Source organism: Globicephala melas, chromosome 19 (genome assembly GCF_963455315.2).
Source record: "Globicephala melas chromosome 19, mGloMel1.2, whole genome shotgun sequence".
NCBI lineage: Eukaryota > Metazoa > Chordata > Mammalia > Artiodactyla > Delphinidae > Globicephala > Globicephala melas.
In genome coordinates this window covers 5,370,375-5,390,159 of record NC_083332.1, presented here as the reverse complement: position 1 = coordinate 5,390,159, position 19,785 = coordinate 5,370,375, and the positions used below count along the sequence as shown (strand labels likewise).

The following is a 19,785-nucleotide window of genomic DNA, read 5'->3' as shown; positions in this document are numbered from 1 at the left end:
ATGATGTAGACCATTTTTTCATATGTTTGTTTGCCATCTGTTATCTTTGATCAAGTGTCTGTTCAAAGTCTTTGCCCATTTTTAAAATTGGGGTTTCTTATTGTTGACTTTTTAAAAATAAATTTATTTATTTATTTTTAATTTATTTTTGGCTGGGTTGGGTCTTCGTTGCTGCATGCAGGCTTTCTCTAGTTGAGATGAGCAGGGGCTACTCTTCGTTGCGGTGTGTGGGCTTCTAATTGCAGTGGCATTTCTTGTTGTGGGGCATGGGCTCTAGGAGTGCAGGCTTCAGGAGTTGTGGCACGTGGGCTCAGGATTTGTGGCTTGTGGGCTCTAGAGCACAGGCTCGGTAGTTGTGGCGCATGGACTTAGTTGCTCCACAGCATGTGGGATCTTCCCGGACAAGGGCTCGAACCCATGTCCCTGCATTGGCAGGCAGATGCTTAACCACTGCGCTACCAGGGAATTCCCTTATTTTTGACTTTTAAGGATTCTTTCTATGTTCTGGGTATCAGTCCTTTACCAGTATAGGACTTATGGGATGAAAATGTTGAGATCCTTTTGAGATCCTTTTTTTTTTTTTTTTTTTTTTTGCCAATGGACCACTAAGTGTTCCAGCAACATTTGTTGAAAAGTCTATTTTTAAATTTATTTTTGGCTGAGTCAGGTATTAGTTGTGGCGTGTGGGCTCTTTGTTGTGGGCACGGGCTTCAGAGCATGTACACTCTGTAGTTTGCAGCACGCAGTCTCTCTAGTTGAGGCGTGTGGGCTTAGTTGCCCCATGGCATGTGGTATCTTAGTCCCTCAACCAGGGATCAAACCCACGTCTGCTGCATTGGAAGGCGGGTTCTTAAGCACTGGACCACCAGGGAAGTCCCTGAAAAGTCTATCTTTCTCCTTTGAATAACCTTTGTACCTCCATCAAACACTTGAATATACTTGACGTATGTGGGTCTTTTTCTGGGATCTCTGTTCTGTTCCATTGATCTATGTGTTTGTCCTTTCACCAATACTATTAAAGGTCTATAAGTCTTGAAATCTGTTGATATTAGCTCTATATGATGGTTCTTTTTGGTCAGAAATTGTTTTGCTATTTTCAGTGGAGATACCTGGCAAATATTACCTTTTCCAGTAGAACAGTTTTGTCACTTTGATTTTCTATACCCCTAGATATGATATTAGAAAGGGACTTCAATTCAGAGGTGTCTTTTCCGAAATGCATAAGCCCTGTTTAATGAGGAAGAGAAGGTCAATATACAAAATACCTGGGACTTCCCTGGTGGCGCAGTGGTTGGGAATCTGCCTGCCAATGCAGGGGACACGGGTTCAATCCCTGGTTCAGGAAGACCCCACATGCCACGAAGCAACTAAGCCCGTGCACCACAACTACTGAGCCTGCGCTCTAGAGCCCGTGAGCCACAACTACTGAGCTCACGAGCCACAACTACTGAGCCCATGTGCCACATCTTCTAAAAAAGCCTGCGTGCCGCAACTACTGAGTCAGTGTGCTGCAACTACTGAAGCCCACGTGCCTAGAGCCTGTGCTCCGCAATAAGAGAAGCCACCACAATAAAAAGCCTGCCCCCCGCAACCAAGAGTAGCTCCCGCTCGCCATAACTAGAGAAAACCCACGCACACCAATGAAGACCCAACGCAGCCAAAAAAAAAAAAAAAAAAAAAAAAACCTGACCAGTATTCCTCAAAATAATTGAGGACATGAAAAAGAAAAGACCGAGGAATGGTCATGGAGCAGAAGAATTCAAAGAAACCTGATTTCTAAAGGCAGTATTCTTCCCTGGTTTGAATCCTGAGACAGAAAAAGGACAGTAGTGGAAAACCTTGTGAAATCCAAATAGAATCTGTAATTTAGTTGTGTCATACCAATGTTAATATTTCAATTTGACAAATGTACCATGGTTATACAAAATATTCACATGAGAGGAAGTCAAATGAAGGTATATGTGCACTCTTTGTAGTACTTTGTGACTTTTGTGAAAATCTAATATTTTCTCCAAATAAAAGTTTATTTAAAATAGGTATAATCAGGACTTCCTTGGTGGTCCAGTGGTAAAGAATCCACCTTCCAATGCAGGGGACATGGGTTCAATTCCTGGTAGGGGAACTAAGATCCCACATGCCACGGGGCAACTAAGCCCGCGTGCCACAACTAGAGAGAGAAAACCCACATGCCACAACTAGAGAGAAGCCTACGCGCCACAACAAAATGTCCCACGTGCCTCAACAAAGATTCCGCATGGCACAGCTAAGACCCGATTCAACCCCCCCTGAAAAAAAATTAAAGAAAATAAACATTTAAAAAATAAAATAGGTATAATCTATATCAATTATATCTCAATAAAGCTGTAAAAAATAGGTTTGATCTAGGGACTTCCCTTGCAGTCCAGTGGTTAAGACTCTGTCCTTCCAATACAGGGGTTTTCGGTTTGCTCCCTGGTCCAGGAACTAGCACCCCAGCCAGTAAATTAAAAAAAAAAAAGTTTGATCTAGTTTCATCACTTAATCTCTTATTATAAACATTTCCATATAATAAAATGTTCTTGTGTATATATAATTAATATTACGTGGCTGTAATAATATCACAGGTGTAATAATATGGCTGTAATAGTATAATAGGATGGTAACTGGAGTCACATATAAAAGTTATGCATTAAAATGGGTATACTTGAAAAATGTAACTGATTCAGTTATGTTCAGTTTATATTATGATCCTCTCATTATCCAGATTCTTACATTATCACTCCAAGATTTGTTGTACTGTTTTTCTTGTATGTCCCAGATATCTCCATTTATTTTTAATCCAGGTAGCTTATAATTTTGCAATTTTAGTTGTTGTGTTTTAAAAAATATTCATACTCTATAAATTTTGTAGTATAGAACAGCAATTCATTTTAACAGCTTTATGGTCGTAATTTACATATAACACTTACCAGTAGTAAGGGTATATAATACAATGACATTTAGCAAGTTTATAGAGTTGTGCCATCACCATGATCCAATATTTAGAAATTTTCGTAACCCCAAAAAGTAAACTGGGTATAATGAGAATCTACCGTATAGCATAGGGAACTCTACTCAATGCTCTGTGGTGACCAAAATGAGAAGGAAATCCAAAAAACAGGGGATATATGTATACATATAGCTGATTCACCTTGATGTACGGTGTAAACACGATACTGTAAAGCAACTATACTCCAATTAAAATTAAAATAAGATAAAGTAAAATTCTATATAAAAAGAAAAGTAACTGGATAGTTGATTTGTTGAGTTTTGAGAACTCTATTCTGAATATAAGTCCTTTTATCACATGTTAAATGTGTCAATATTTTCTCCCAATCTCTGGCTCCACTCATTACTTTTCTTAAAGTTGTGCTTAAAAATACAAAAGTTTTTCCTTTTAATTAAGTCCAATTTATTATTTTTTCTTTTATGTCTCAACCTTTATTGTCTTGCTGCAGAACTCTTTGGCTAACTTAAACTTAGGTTCATGGAGATTGTCTCCTAAGTTTCATACTTTTACCTCTTATATTTAGGTCTGTGATCTATTTCCAGTTAACTTTTGTGTATGCTTAAAGTTATGGGTCTTAAGTTATTTTTCTGCAAATAGGTATACAATTATCCCAGCCTCTTTTGTGGGGAGGACTTACCCCCATGGAAGTATCTTAGTGTCTTGACCAAATAGCTATTGATCTTAACACTTTTGGACTCTCAATTGTGGTTGTGCCTTTTTCATTGGCTCCAGACCTTTACTGGCCTCATTTTTAGTGGCCTTTCCCCGAGGCTCTAATCCCAGTCAAAATTTAGGCTTCATCCCAGCAGCTCGTTTCTTCTGGACCCGATGGCCTGTGCCATACTGTGCCGGTTTCTCGAAATCGTATTCTGTTCTAAAAGCCACTTCCTGCAAGAAATGTTCCTCCAAAACTTTCTGGGGGTTGTCCGATTACTGGATGTATTGCCGTTTCTCTTTCCGGGAATTCGTTCTCTGCTGCTATACCGACAGCGGAACTCATGGTCCATTTGGAAACCCGTCCCCCTACTTTTTTAATACAAGGTGTAAAATAAAGGCCGCGGCAATATTACTTTCCTGCCCAGTCCGTCGAACGCAGTTTAGGTAGCTCCATATTTGCCTCGCAGACCTCGAGTCTCTGAAAATCTGCGAATTTTCTGAAGAGTCGAAGTGCCAGGAAATGAGATATCATCAGTGGCTTCTCACCTCTCGGACCATCTCAGGGCTCCCTGCCCCAAACCCGCCCCTTGGCCTTCTGTACGTCAGGTGTCCCAACATGGCCGCCCCGTGGGGCCGGAGAGCTGGGCGCAGACATATTGCCTCTCTGGGAAATACCGGAATCCGCTCATCCGCCTTTCTTGAAACGCCTCAGACCGTCTTCGGCCGCCGTAGGCAGGCGAAAAATCTGGGCGACGGGTCCAGAAGTAGAAGCGGTTCGCGGAAGGTTACGTTTAGACTCTCCTTGTGGGCTGGGGAAAATCGGGTCAGTGTGTGCATTTGTCCCTTGAAGTTTTGTGTGTGTGTGTGTGTGTGTGTGTGTGTGTGTGTTTCTCATGAGAGGTGTGTCTATGACAGCGTGACGTGACTCCTACAGGGTGCAAATGGTGTAGTGTGGACTCACGGAATTATTGGAGGGTCTGGTGGGAAACGCCAAGGTGGAGGTATTTGGGAGGAACCAGCAGAGTCTGGCACGTCTATCTGTGGTTGGGGTACTTTGGTGGGGAGTCGTTAAAACGGTTAAGAATCTGTAGAGATCAGCGACCGTGTCCTGACTGGCAAGGTATGGGGTCTTTGCGGATCATTCTGTAAAGGATGCAGGTGGTATTTACGATGGTAACAGCTTCAGGTTTGGGAATTAATATGGGGCTCAGTGATTTGAGGCCAGGGTGGACGGGCATCATGTGGGGATGTCTGGTCCAGGTTTCGGATTAATTAAGAAGTGTGTAGTGTCTGTGGTACAAAGAGGCTGTGAGGGCTGAAGCTCTGGACGCCTGGCTGGTGGTTTCGTTGAGGTTCCAGCCTCCACCGCTGGGAAGGAAGGTGGTGCAGCCCAGGACAGGAGTTCGAAACCTTCTGCTTTTTAGGCTTTTATCCAGGGGGATGAGTAACTGCAGATCGAGGGACTAATCCAGCCACACCCGTCTGTTACGTATCGTCTATGGCTGCTTTCGCAATGAGAAGGCAGAATTGAAACGTTGTGACAGAGCTTAACCTTCAAAGTAGAAATGTATAGTATCTATCACTTTGTAGAAAATGTTTGCCAACGCCTGCACTCACCACTTAATATATAGCAGTGGACACTGTTGCTTTTTTGCCTGACAAACATTCCCTCCTTCTTTGCTAATAGAATCTCTGGTTTTAGTTATCCATCCTTCTGGTAGGGTGACCCATATGCCAGTACTGGTTGGTCTTAGTTAATCATGGTGGTTTCAGTTCCCGTTTCTAGTGATCAATTAGTATGAAATGAGCTTAGGTATATAGTGCAGTTCTGGCCAGCAGTATATGTGAAAATCTGCTTGGGATATATGGGGGGAACGTTTTGTCTTTTACATAAGTAATTCCTTGTGTCTCTTTTTCCACGTCGATGATGATGTTGTCTGAATATAACCTTAATTTTCTGTCCAGTTTCTAATGTTTATAATTCATTCTTATCTCAATGCATTGTCTCTACTCTCCAGTACAAAGGAGGAAAGTGAATGGGGTGGTAGTGGACATCTGTGTCCTTCCTGTTCCCTGCCCTAAAATTCACCTGCTAGATGGTCTGGAGTTAACATGTTTCCAGGATGGAAGGATCATAAAATTATGAGTTCATCCAGGATTTCAAATTTAATGAAATAAAAATATTCATTGTATTCTTTCAGGGCAAAAAAAAATGTCTATTTTATCTCAGTTATGTCCCCTATTAATTCCTTATATTTTTTTATTTGCACCAGGTTTCTTTCTATCTCACTACAAATGGATATGTGTTGTTGGTCTTTTTAAAGAACAGGCTTTTTCAAAAAGTTTATTTTATTGAAGTATAATTGATTTACAATGTTGTGTTAATTTCTGCTGTACAGCAAAGTGATTCAGTGATACATATATATACATTCTTTTTCATATTCTTTTCCATTATGGTTTATCACAGGATATTGAATATAGTCCCCTGTGCTATACAGCAGCATCTTGTTGTTTATTCATTCTATGTATAATAGTTTGCATTTGCTAATTCCAAACTCCCAATCCATCCCTCTTCTAGTTCCCCTCTTCTAGGGCAACCACAAATCTGTTCTCTGTGTAAAGAACAGGCTTTTTCAACTCTTCCATTTATATATTTTTTAATACTTATTTATTTTGGTTGCACTGGGTCTTAGTTGCAGCAGGTGCGCTCGTTAGTTGTGGCTCACGGGCTCCTTAGTTGTGGCATGTGGGCTCCTTAGTTGCGGCTCACCAGCTCCTTAGTTGCAACTCGCTGGCTCCTTAGTTGTGGCATGCAAACTCTTAGTTGCAGCATCCGTGTAAGATCTAGTTCCCTGAACAGGGATGGAACCCAGGCCCCCTGCATTGGGAGCACAGAATCTTAACCACTGCACCACCAGGGAAGTCCTCACTTATTTGTTAATTTAAAAGATCTACAAGTTAATCAGTATAAAATTATTGCCCAGGGATTTCCCTGGTGGCACAGTGGATAAAACTGCGCTCCCAATGCAGGGGGTCCAGGTTCCATCCCTGGTCAGGGAACTAAATCCCACATGCATGCCACAACTAAGAGTTTCCATGCCACAACTAAGGAGCCCTGGAGCCATAACTTAAGGAGCCCTGGAGCTGCAACTAAGACCTGGCTCAACCAAATAAATTAAATAAATAAATAAATATTTAAATATTTAAAAAAATAATAAAATAAAATTATTGCCCAGCTTGAGAAACAGAACACTGCCAGCACCCCAGTGGTGTTCTGTGAGCCACTTCGCAATTATATTACATCTTCATACTCAAAGGTAATTACCATCCGGTTCGAGATACCAAGCAGTTTAAGTCTTTTCTTTATAGTTGTATCATATAAAAAATTAATCATTCCTAATCATTATATTTTATTTAGTTGTGCCTATTTTTAACTACATGTCAGTGTTACTATACTGATTTTTTTAACTGTCAGTCTTCTTTTACTCAATATTTTAAAGAATTATTCATGCTTTTGCACAGAGGATTTTTTGTGGTTTTGTTCTGTTTTGTTTTTTGCTTTTGTTTGGGTTTTTTTTTCCCTCTGTAACAAGGGTCAGGCAAACATATTGTATGAATATCTATACAGTAAACATTTTAGGAGTTGCAGGACACAGAAGGTCTCTCACGTTGCTTTTTGGTTTTGTTTTACAGTTCTTTGAAAATGTAGAAAGTATTCTTAGCTTGCAAGCTAGGTAAAGGTTGTTTTTTAATAGCATTCCATAGTTTGAATATATGTCAGTTTTTTCTACTATTAATTAAACTTGTAATGCTTGCAGTTTGGGTTGTTATGAATAATGTTGCTGTGAAAATTCTTGTACATATCTTCTGGTTCAAATGTGTCCTTACTTTAGTGGGGGATAGATGTATAACTTAGATGTATACTCAGAGTGAGATTTCTGTGTCTTAGGATGTGTATAACTTCAGTCTAAATGGATGATGCCAAAATGTTTTCCAAAGTGACTATCCAGTTCCTCCAGCGGAAGGAATATATAATTTGCATTATGGTGTCCTTCATTTTTTTTTTTTTTTTTTTTTTTTTTTTGCGGTACGCGGGCCTCTCACTGTTGTGGCCTCTCCCGTTGCGGAGCACAGGCTCCGGACGCGCAGGCTCATCGGCCATGGCTCACGGGCCCAGCCGCTCCGCGGCATGTGGGATCTTCCCGGACCGGGGCACGAACCCACGCCCCCTGCATCGGCAGGCGGACTCTCAACCACTGCGCCACCAGGGGAGCCCCCGAGAACTCTTTTTTTAAAAAAAAATTATTTACTTATTTAGCTGCTCCGGGTCTTAGTTGCGGCATGTAGGATCTAGTTCCCTGACCAGGGATCGAACCCGGGCCCCCTGCATTGGGAGTGCAGAGTCTTAGCCAGTGGACCACCAGGGAAGTCCCTATGGTGTGCTTCATATATAGCTTGTTTAAAATATCTTTCCATACCCTAATATCATTGAGAGATTCTCCTATATTATCCCCTAAAGTTTCTTTTTTTTTTTTCTTTTTAAACATCTTTATTGGAGTATAATTGCTTTACAATGGTATATTAGTTTCAGCTTCACAACAAAATGAATCAGTTATATATATACATATGTTCCCATATCTCTTCCCGCTTGCGTCTCCCTCCCTCCCACCCTCCCTATCCCACCCCTCCAGGCGGAAAGTTTCTTATTAATTTGCCTCTCCCACTGAAATTGACAGTTCTCCCCCCAAATGATTTTTGTGTATATTGTGAGATGGGGTTCACCATTGTTCTCTGAATCCCCCAACCCCCAGCATGAATATCTGATTGTCCCAGCACCTTTTTTTTTTTTTTTTTTTTGGGTTTACGGGCCTCCCTCTGTTGTGGCCTCTCCCGTTGCGGAGCACAGGCTCCGGACACGCAGGCTCAGCAGCCATGGCTCACGGGCCCAGCCGCTCCGCGGCACGCGGGATCCTCCCGGACCGGGGCACGAATCCGCGTCCCCTGCATCGGCAGGCGGACTCCCAACCAATGCGCCACCAGGGAAGCCCCCCCAGCACCATTTTTAAAAAGAGACATCCTTATCCTCTTTTCTGTACTGCTACTTTTGTTATCTAGTCTCTATATATGCATCTCTGTTTATAAGCATTTGATTTTGTTCCATTTGTCTATCATTGTACTAATATTGTACTGTCATAACTAAAGTAATTTTAAGTCCTCATAATTGATAGATGGATATAGTTATCAGCTTAGGATTTTGATTGAGGTTTCATTGGATTTATATACATATATATATGGGAAACATGACATCTTTATTTTTATTTTTTATTTTTTAAAAAGTTTTATTGGAGTACAGTTGATTTACAATGTTGTATTAGTTTCAGGGGTACAACAAAGTGATTCAGTTATACATATACATATATTCATCCTTTTTCAGATTCTTTTCCCATATAGATTATCACAGAATACTGAGTTGAGTTCCTTGTGCTATGCAGTAGGTCCTTGTTGGTTATCTATTTTATATATAGTAGTGTGTGTATGTTAATCCCAAGCTCCTAATTTATCCCTCCCCTCTACGTTTCTCCTTTGGTAACCATAAATTTGTTTTCAAAATCTGTGAGTGTGTTTCTGTTTTGTAAATAAGTTCATTTGTATCATTTTTTAAAAATTAGATTCCACATGAGTGATATAATATCGTATTTGTCTTTCTCTGTCTGCCTTACTTCACTTAGTATGATAATCTCTAAGTCCATCCATGTCGCTGCAAATGGCATTATTTCCTTCTTTTTCATGGCTTAGTACTATTCCATTGTATCTATGTTCCACATCTTTATGCGTGCCACTGTCAATGGACATTTGGGTTGCTTCCATATCTTGGCTATTGTAAATAGTGCTGCAATGAACATTGGGGTGCATGTATCTTTTTGTATTATGGTTTTTTCTGGATATATGCCCAGGAGTGGGATTGCTGGGTCACATGGTTGTTCTCTTAAAAAAATCTAAAAAGAGAACATACTGTTGTTCTCCATAGTGGTTGTACCAATTTACATTACCACCAACAGTGTAGGAGGGTTCCCTTTTCACCACACCCTCTCCAGCTTTTATTGTTTGTAGAATTTTTGATGATGGCCATTCTGACCAGTGTGAGGTGATACCTCATAGTAGTTTTGATTTGCATTTCTCTGATAACTAGTGATGTTGTGCATCTTTTCATGTGCTTTTTGGCCATCTGTATGTCTTCTTTGGAGAAATGTCTATTTAGATCTTCTGCCCATTTTTTAAAAATACATTGATTTTTTTAAAAAACTAATTTATTTATTTATTTATTTTTGGTCGCGTTGGGTCTTCATTGCTGCGCATAGGCTTTCTCTGGTTGCAGTGAGCGGTGCAGTGAGCAGTGGCTACTCTTTGTTGTGGTGCACGGGCTTCTCATTGCGGTGGCTTCTCTTCTTGTGGAGCACAGGTCTAGGTGCGTGGGCGTCAGTAGTTGTGGCACACAGACTCAGTAGTTGTGGCTCACGGGCTCTAGAGCGCAGGCTTAGTAGTTCTGGTGCACGGGCTTAGTTGCTCCGCAGCACGTGGGATCTTCCCAGACCAGGGATCAAACCTGTGTCCCCTAAACTGGCAGGTGGATTCTTAACCACTGCACCACCAGGGAAGTCCCATTCTGCCCTTTTTTTTTTTTTTTTTTTTTTTTTTTGCGGTACGCGGGCCTCTCACTGTTGTGGCCTCTCCCGTTGTGGAGCACAGGCTCCGGACGCGCAGGGTCAGCGGCCATGGCTCACGGGCCTAGCCGCTCTGTGGCATGTGAGATCTTCCTGTACCAGGGCACGAACCCGTGTCCCCTGCATCGGCAGGCGGACTCTCAACCACTGTGCCACCAGGGAAGCCCCTGCCCATTTTTTGATTATGTTGTTTGGGTTTTTTTTTTTTTTTTTTTGACATAGAGCTGCATGAGCTGTTTGTATATTTTGGAGATTAATCCCTTGTTGGTCACTTGGTTTGCAAATATTTTCTCCCATTCTGTGGATTGTCTTTTCTTTTTGATTATGGCTTCCTTTGCTGTGCAGACACTTTTAAGTCTTACTAGGTCCCATTTGTTTATTTTTGTTTTTATTTTCATTACTCTAGGAGGTGGATCAAAAAATATATTGTTGCAATTTATGACAGAGTGTGCTGCCTGTATTTTCCTCTAAGAGTTTTATAGTGTCCGGCCTTACATTTAGGTCTTTGATCCGTTTTGAGTTCATTTTTGTGTATGGTGTTAGAGAATGTTCTAATTTCATTCTTCTACATGTAGTATCTAGTTTTCCCAGCACCACTTATTGAAAGACTGTCTTTTTTCCATTATATATTCTTGCCTCCTTTGTCATAGATTAATTGACCATAGGTGTGTGGGTTGACATGACGTCTTTAAAATGCTTGGTTTTCTGAATCGTATTCATAGTTCATCATTCCATTTATTTAAATCTGTTAAAATTTCTGTCAGTATTCCTACTTATCATATATTTTTTATATTCTTCAAAATGATTTTGTTTATAAATTTTGTTTGTTGGTGACCTATTTGTTCTGTCAGTTAATGGGATAAGCGTGTTAAGTCTTCAACCGTTAGTCTGGATTTATTTCTTCTTGGCTTTTTGGATCCAGTCTGGATTTATTTCTTCTTGGTTTTTTGGGTCCATTTTTGCTGTATATATTTCAAAGCAATATTATTAGGTGCATAGAAATTGCAAATTTCTATAATGTGCTGAATTGAACCTCTTACTAGTAAGCATTTTTCTTTCTCTGTAGTAATTTTTGGGCTTTCTGGTCCATTTTGTCTGAGAATACACCAGAGTGTCTGTGGTTACTCTTTCCATGGTTTATCTTTTTCTAACCTTTTATTCTCTAGCTTTCCATATCATTAAGTTTCATACATGTCACCTAGAGTAGCATGTTTTTGGATTTTGCGTAATTAACTAAATTCCTTGTTCTATTTATACTGAATATAATTCTTAGTATGTTTTGTTTTAAAATAGTCATCTAAGTGTACTGTATTTGCCCCACTAGTTCTCTATTCCTTCTTCTCTTTTTTTGCCTTGTTTTGAATGAATTTCTTCTCATTCTGTTTCCCCCTTCCATTAGGTTGGAAATTATGTACTTTGAGACAATTGTCAGTTTTCACCATGACACTAGAAATTACATACAGCATGGAAGCTTTCTTTGTCAAATGTTTACGTTGATTAGCACTTTTACACTCTTCTCTGACAGGGGTCTTAAGCATCTCAACTTTATTTACCAGTTTCCAATTTATTTACAATATTGTGTACTTTTAAAAAATGTATCTTAAACCGCCTAAGGTGTTATCATCATTGCTTAATAAGAGAATGCTTTTGGTTTGCCCAGTACATTGGTTTTCAAACTGAAGTGTGTGTACTCACAGGGTGTATAAAAACGCTTGAGGAGGTTCCTGAGCGCACACGGTTTAAAGGAAAGCAGTGCCCAGCGCCTCTCCTCCCATACGGTCCCTTTTGTATAATTGAGCTGCCTGAGAGTCTCCTGCTCCTGAGGGCTGCTGCGGGGATGGATCTCGTTTCCCTCATTCCCTCTGACAGTCACCCCACTTCAACTTCACGGAATAAAGGAATACCCCCACCACAGTCAGAATCTTAGCCTTTTTGGCCAGAGGAATAAAGTCGTCTGGGGTAAAAATGGGACACTCGGCCGTGCTGTGGGCATTGGGCTAAGGTGAGCACCCAGGAGCAGCGTTAGCATCTGGGCCCAGAGGAAATGTACCCTCAGCTTGAATTTTCTCCTCAACCCATAGGTCCTGACTCCCCAGGAGCAAAAGAATCAGTAGAAGGAGGAAGAAGTTACAGGATTTGGTATCAGCATTACTGGGGACATGCTTGATTGAAGACAGGACAGAATTTAGAGCAGATCCAGAAGACACAGCGACAGAGCCTCCTTACTACCAGCTGTTTTCAGAAAACAGAAGAAAATGATCCAGGCCCAGGTGACTTTTGGTTTGTTTTATTCTTTCCTTTGTTCCCGAATGGGTTTGTTAGTTGTCTGAGTCATTCTAGGTAATTATTGCATGTAAGGGTGTCTTGGGGACCCTGGGTGTCTTTGTAGCCTGCTTCTGAAGTGAGGGTGATCCAGGGGACCCCAGAAATTGCAGCCGGTGTCTGAAGGGAGAGCAGTTCTATGGGGACTGTTTTCTCAGGCTTTGCAGTATGTCTGACTCTTGATTTCCATGTTCGAATCCGAATTCTTTCTTTTTAATTAATTGATTTATTTATTTATGTATTTATTTTTGGCTGCGTTGGGTCTTCGTTGCTGCACGCGGGCTTCTCATTGCGGTGGCTTCTCTGTTGCGGAGCACGGGCTCTAGGTGCACGGGCTGCAGTAGTTGTGGCACGCAGGCTCAGTAGTTGTGGCTAGCAGGCTCTAGAGTGCAGGCTCAGTAGTTGTGGCACACAGGCTTAGCTGCTCCGCAGCATGTGGTATCTTCCCGGACCAGGGCTCGAACCTGTGTTCCCTGCATTGACAGGCAGATTCTTAACCACTGTGCCACCAGGGAAGTCCCCAAATCTGAATTCTTAATCTACAGTTTTCTTTTCTTTTGTTTCTTTTTTTTCCCCACACCACATGGCTTGCAGATCTTAGTTCCCTGACCAGGGTTGGAACTGGTACCCGCTGCAGTGGAAGTGTGGAGTCCTAACTACTGGACTGCCAGGGAATTCCTGGCAGTTTATTTCCTGGCAAAATCAATATATTGCATTTATTTTTGTTCATTACACAACTGACTTAATATATTTAAAGGCTGAAATCATAACAAAGTACACATATCAAAAAATAAGTTTCTTCTTCATACACTTTAAACATGCTTATTAAACATTTAGTTTCTCATAATTCTGGCTTCTTGAGTCGCTTCCCAGAAGATTCTGATTGACTGGCTCTAAAGACACAGTCATCCCGATTCCACTGGCATATATGTTTGTCCCATACATATATATGTATGAATGTGGTGTTTTCGAGGTTAACAAGATGATTTAACTTCTACATATTATAGAAACGTCTATGAGAGACTTCACTGGTGGTCCAGTGGTTAAGACTCTGTGCTTCTACTGTAGGGAGCACAGGTTCAATCCCTGGTTGGGGAAATGAGATCCCGCAAGCCACGCGACGCGGCCAAAAAAAAAAAAAAAAGAAATGGCTAATGATAAATGGATGGATGACTGACTACACAATTACAGTTAATTGAATCCTAGTATTTTATTAGGCTTTTGCTTCTTCCATGTGTCTAGATATACAGATCTAGCCTATAAAGTGGAAATGAGAAGACAAACTTTAACATTTCTTCCATATCATCAAAAAGAGATCAGTTCATTAAACACCACTGTTATTACAGGAAACCCTGACATTTGAGGATGTGGCAGTGGACTTCACATGGGAGGAGTGGCAGCTCCTGGCCCCTCCTCAGAAGGACCTGTATCGGGATGTGATGCTGGAGAACTACAGCAACCTGCTCTCCGTGGGTGAGGACGGCTCCCCTGGGTCCCTGAGAGGGTCCCCAGTCAGTGAGGTTTCCTTTCTCAGCTTCTGAAAGCTTTGGATTGTCTGTGATTCTCTGAAGCAGTAGATTCTCGGTCCTGTCTCTGACCCAAGAGAAGTGGGTATATTCTCCTTTCTCTTGAGAGAAACGCCTCTATTTTGTAGCTGTGTATAATGCTGTGATTTATATTAAGAAATATATATATTTGGTCTTCATCCCCAATTCTGGCACAGAGCTCCTAAAATCCATGGAATTTCCTAAGTTATAAGAGGGTAAAGGAGAAATGGGTGTCTTTTGTTATTAATATAAGGGACTCTTACCACGGCATGTGAGTTTATGTTAATGAGGTGATTTTGGGAAGGCCACTCGATAACCTAAGATTGCGGGCTGGTCGCTGAGCTCACCACCCATGATTTAGAGGGTTGCAAATTTCAGTCCCGCCTCCACCCCACCTCTGGGGAGAACAAATGGCTGGAGATTAAATCATAATCACCAAAGCCCGATGTTTTTTTGTTTTTTTGACAATTAGAACATAGTTTAATAAGTCCTTGGTCAGAGGAGTTTGATTCTTCTCTGCATACCTGTATATGCATACTGCAAACAGCAATGCTTTAAAAATGATCAACACAGTGACCACAGCTTGTACCATTTTAACTACAATAATGAATAATTTCCATATCTGCTGCAACATATAGAGTTTCTACTAAACAATCAGTCATTTATAATTAAAAATTCAGCAGCAGCTGTGAGGGTCTCTTGTCACACCCATCTTCTCTGTGCATTTACCATTTTCCAGCTCTCTCCCCCGTTAAGTCAGTGGTTCTCAACTGGGGCCAATTTGGTTCCCAGGGGACATTTGACAATGTCTGGAAATATTTCAAAGCCTCATGATTTAATCCATCATGGCTATATAGTGAAGCCTCCATGAAACCCCACAGGGGCAGGCTCGGAGAGCTTTCAGATTGGTGGCCACTTGGCGGTGCCAGGGGAGGGGTGCCCCCAGAGAGAGCATGGAAGCTCTGTGGCCTTTCCCACATGCCTTGTACTGTATTCTCTTCCATCTGGCTGTTCCTGAGTTGTATCCTTTTATTTTTTTATTGATTTATTTTTAAGTTTTTAATTTTTATTTATTTTTTTATTGTAGTAGAATTGCTTTACAATGTTGTGTTAGTTTCTGCTGTACAATGAAGTGAATCAGCACTGTGTATACCTATATCCCCTCCCTCTTGGACCTCCCCCCCTTCCCCACCACATATAGGTCATCACAGAGCACTGAGCTGAGCTCCCTGTGTATCCTTTTATAATAAACTGGTGACCTAGTAAGTAAACTGTCTTCTTGATTTCTGTCTGCTGCTCTAGTGAATTAATCGAACCTGAGAAAGGGAGTCATGGGAACTTCTGATCTATTCATGGTTGATCAGAAGCCCAGGAAACAGCCTGAATTTACAGTTGGTGCCAGAAGTGCAGGAGCGGAGCCGAAGTCTTATGGGAGTGTACCCCTAACCTGTATTATCTGACCCTATCACCAGGTAGATCGTGTCAGAATTGAATTAAATCGGAGGACACCCCGTCAGTGTCAGTTGGTGTTGCAGAATTCCTTGATGTGTGGAAAACCCACATATCTGGTGTCAGAAGTGAAGTAGAAGGATTGACAGGAGAGGAGACTCACAGAGGGGTGTGTTTTTCCTTCAAAATGTGAAAACCGTATTGTCCTCAGAGGTAGGATTCTGTGGTTTTCATCGACCCCATGCGCCATTCACTGCGTCTAAATCTTGTATCATTTTCCATGAATAGGTTTTCAAGCCAGCAAACCAAATGTACTGTCCAAGTTGGGTCAAGGAGAACCATGGACGATGGAAGATGAAATCCACTGTCAAACCCGTTCAGGTGAGTGAGAGACCAGCAAGGTGACAGGCCGTGGAAATCCCGGTGCCAGACCTCTTTTTCTTTGTAGGAGTTTAGAGAAAAATGTATCCCATCTTAGGGAAGATTCTATCTTTTCTGGGATTTGTTCCTTCTTTATTTTACCCCCATCTTGTTTTTTGTTTGCATAGTTTTCTTTTTCCTAGGGTTCTCATATCTTTTTTTTTAAATAAACTTATTTATTTTTTGGCTGCACTGGATCTTCGTTGCTGCATGCAGGGTTTCTCTAGTTGCGGCAAGTGGGAGCTATGCTTCGTTGCTTCATGCAGGGTTTCTCTAGTTGCGGCGAGTGGGGGTTACTCTTCGTTGCAGTGCATGTGCTTCTCATTCAGCTTCTCTTGTTGCGGAGCACGGGCTCTAGGCACGTGGGCTTCAGTAGTTGTGGCACACAGACTCAGTAGTTGTGGTTCGCGGGCTCTAGAGCACAGGCTCAGTAGTTGTGGCGCACGGTCTTAGTTGCTCTGTGGCATGTGGGATCTTCTCGGACTGGGGCTCGAACCCGTGTTCCCTGCATTGGCAGGCAGATCCTTAACCAATGCATCACCAGGGAAGTCCCCGGATTCTCATATCTTTTCCTTCTTCTTCATACACTTCCACCTCCTTTTCTATGAAATTCCACCTTCCAAGGCCTCTCTCCAAAGAGAAAACTTTTGAATTCCTCAGTGTCTTCTGGTTACTGCACCTTTCTGCCCCACTGGTAATGTTGATTTCCTTCCTCACATCCACCCCATCTTGGATGCCGAGCCCCAAAGTAAACTGGTCTTCACTGTGCCTTGTCCCCGCTCTGAGGTTTTCCAAAGGTTTTGTTTTCCATTTTACTCAATGATCTCCTAACCTTCCAAGTTTTCTTCATTCTAACAAGCTAATAAACTCCTTCGGTTCCCTGGAGAAGACTCCCAAATTGATCTCTCCCCCATGTTCTCCACCACAGACTTGGCTTCTATATAATTTACTCATCTCAATGGCAGCTCTCCTGAGTTTCCAGTAGCTGCAAGGACCTAAGATAATCTTCCCTCCCAGGAAACCCTAGAGGTTTAGGTTCTCCCTTATTCCTGTGCATCCTCCATCCTGGCCATTCAGGCATTACCTCACATGTTCCCCACCAGCAGAGCTCTCTTCTGTTAAGGGATCTGCTGCTCATGATGAATTTTTTTTTTTTTTTTTTTTGTGGTACGCGGGCCTCTCACTGTTGTGGCCTCTCCCGTTGCGGAGCACAGGCTCCGGACGCGCAGGCTCAGCGGCCCAGCCGCTCCACGGCATGTGGGATCCTCCCGGACCGGGGCACGAACCCACGTCCCCTGCATCGGCAGGCGGACTCTCAACCACTGCGCCACCAGGGAAGCCCCATGATGAATTTTTAACTAGAAATGTTATTTTAACATCCTGTGTTCTCAGTTCCAACCTCAACACAATCATAACTCTTGCCTACTTTGAATTATTAATTCCTTTGTGTATTTACTGATTTTGAACTTTCTTCTCGTTGATTGTTGACATTACTATTGTCTTCATTTCCCTAAAATTTTCATTTTTCTTCCCACTGGATCCTGATGACATTTAGTCTCCACTAACCACATTTTCTGGCAGTTAAAATTCTTCTTTCCATGATCTCCATGATATGATATCATCTTGCTCAGAAAGAGATAGATTTCCATCTTCTTTCCTAAATTCTCCCCAATGTGTTCCATACATGTAATTGCTTCTTTGATTCATTCCTCTATTTTTCAAAATCTTGTTTCTTTTCTTTTTTTCATTCCTCTGTATTTTCTGATTGCCTAGTGCATGCTGGAAGGTAAGAACAGTGGAAAAAAGTATAAAAATGATCACGAGTTTTTAGTCTATGAGAAAGGAGGTAAGGAATTGATAACAATAAAGAAATAATATACCTAGGGAGTGAAAAGTGCTGTGATAAAACTTTAGTCAGCATTATGGAAGAGTAGATGCTGGGGCTCCTCTTTTAGGCAGGGAACACCTCTCAGGTAAGGTGCCTCTGAGCCAAGAAATGCGGGAAGTTAGTAGGCTGCCGGGTTAGGAGTTTTCCAAGTACAGCGGCTAGCAAACTTAAAAGGCCACGCCACGAATGAGTTTAAGAGATATTAAGGAGCCCATGTGGACAGAGCAGAGTGTGCTTTCAGGAACGTGATGGGAATAAGCCGAAGAGGCAGTAGCAGTGGGGACAGGCAGGAGCGGGGGGTGGTGGATAAGGTTGGTCATGTACTCAATTTCAAGAAATCGAGATTTTATTCCTAATAAGATGAGAAAACACGAGGAGTTCTTGAGTACTGGAATGACATGAAATAATTTACATTTTTCAAGAAATCCCTTTGGCTTCTGTGTAGAAAGCAGACCATAGTGGGCAGGGGGCAAGCAGGAAAGCCTTGTAGCAGGCTATTGCAAAAAACATGGTGACAGGGAGAATGGTTGACTGCAGCATGGGTGGAGGGGTGAGTGTTTGTTGGATTCTGGATATGCTGCTTATAGAGGGCAAATGAGAGTTGACATTTAAATAAATATGGGCTGAGCGGAAAAAACAGATGAAGGTTGATGTTAAGGTTTTGGGGTCAAAATTACTTTCAGGGATGTAAAGCAGCATGACTACATCATGAGTGCTTGGACTTGGCCCTGTGCTTTAGGAATAAGAAGTCTTGATTTTTTTTTTAAATTGAAGTATGGTTGATTTGTATTAATTTCTTTTTTTATTAATTTATTTAATTTTTTAATTTTAATTTTATTTTTGGCTGTGTTGGGTTTTGGTTGCTGTACGCGGGCTTTCTCTATTGCAGCGAGCAGGGGCTACTCTTCATTGCAGTGCACAGGCTTCTCATTGCAGTGGCTTCTCTTGTTGAGGAGCTCGGGCTCTAGGCGCGCAGGCTTCAGTAGTTGTGTCTCGCGGGCTCTAGAGCGCAGGCTCAGTAGTTGTGGCTTACAGGCTTAGTTGGTCCGTGGCATGTGGGGGTCTTCCCGGACCAGGGCTCGAACCCGTGTCCCCTACATTGGCAGGCGGATTCTTAACCACTGCGCCATCAGGGAAGTCCCTATCACAGGATATTGAATATAGTTCCCTGTGCTATACGGTAGGACCTTGTGGTTTATCCATTCTATATGTAATAGTTTGCATCTGCTAATCCCAGACTCCCAATCCATCCCTCCCTAAAATCTTGTTTGTTAAGGTGAGTTGAGCAGGTCGATGAGGGATGCAAGCAGTAGTTTCCCTGGGTGAGGAGTGTTCCAAAATAAACCTGGAAATTTCAAAGGCTTGAAGCAAGAGCATGTCTGAAGAACTTTCGGAAGCCTTGTTTGGATGGAACATAGAGAGCATGACTGGAGACATAGGGTCAGTGGGGTAGAGGCTGGGGGCTGGGGAGCAGGTCACGTAAGGGCCTTTCAAGGATACATCAAGACCTTGATTTTTTAACAAATTAATTTATTTTTTATTGGAGTATAGTTGATTTACAATGTTATGTTTGTTTCAGGTGTACAGCAAAGCAATTCAGCTATCTGTCGATCTATCTATATTCTTTTTCAGATTCTTTTCCTTTATAGGTTATTACAAAATATTGACTATCGTTCCCTGTGCTGTACAGTAGGTCCTTGTTGTTTATCTATTTTATATGTCGTAGTGTGTATATGTTACTCCCAAATTCCT

General features: G+C 41.7%; 1 protein-coding gene across 3 annotated transcripts in view; it reads left to right on the top strand.

Annotated features, from left to right (window-relative positions):
* Positions 1-4,475: 4,475 nt before the first annotated feature.
* ZNF350 (zinc finger protein 350) overlaps positions 4,476-19,785 on the top strand; it is a 31,188-nt gene continuing 15,878 nt past the window's right edge. Inside the window, exons 1-5 of one of the 3 annotated variants that reach the window (XM_060289192.2) lie at positions 4,476-4,508; positions 12,105-12,409; positions 12,489-12,677; positions 14,076-14,202; positions 16,014-16,106. In XM_060289192.2, the coding sequence (XP_060145175.1) occupies positions 12,663-12,677; positions 14,076-14,202; positions 16,014-16,106 (235 nt within the window). In that variant the 5' untranslated portion in view covers positions 4,476-4,508; positions 12,105-12,409; positions 12,489-12,662. Of the gene's footprint in view, positions 4,509-4,658; positions 4,806-12,104; positions 12,410-12,488; positions 12,678-14,075; positions 14,203-16,013; positions 16,107-19,785 lie in introns of those variants that run through there. The other 2 variants (XM_060289191.2, XM_060289193.2) reach the window with 2 other exon arrangements.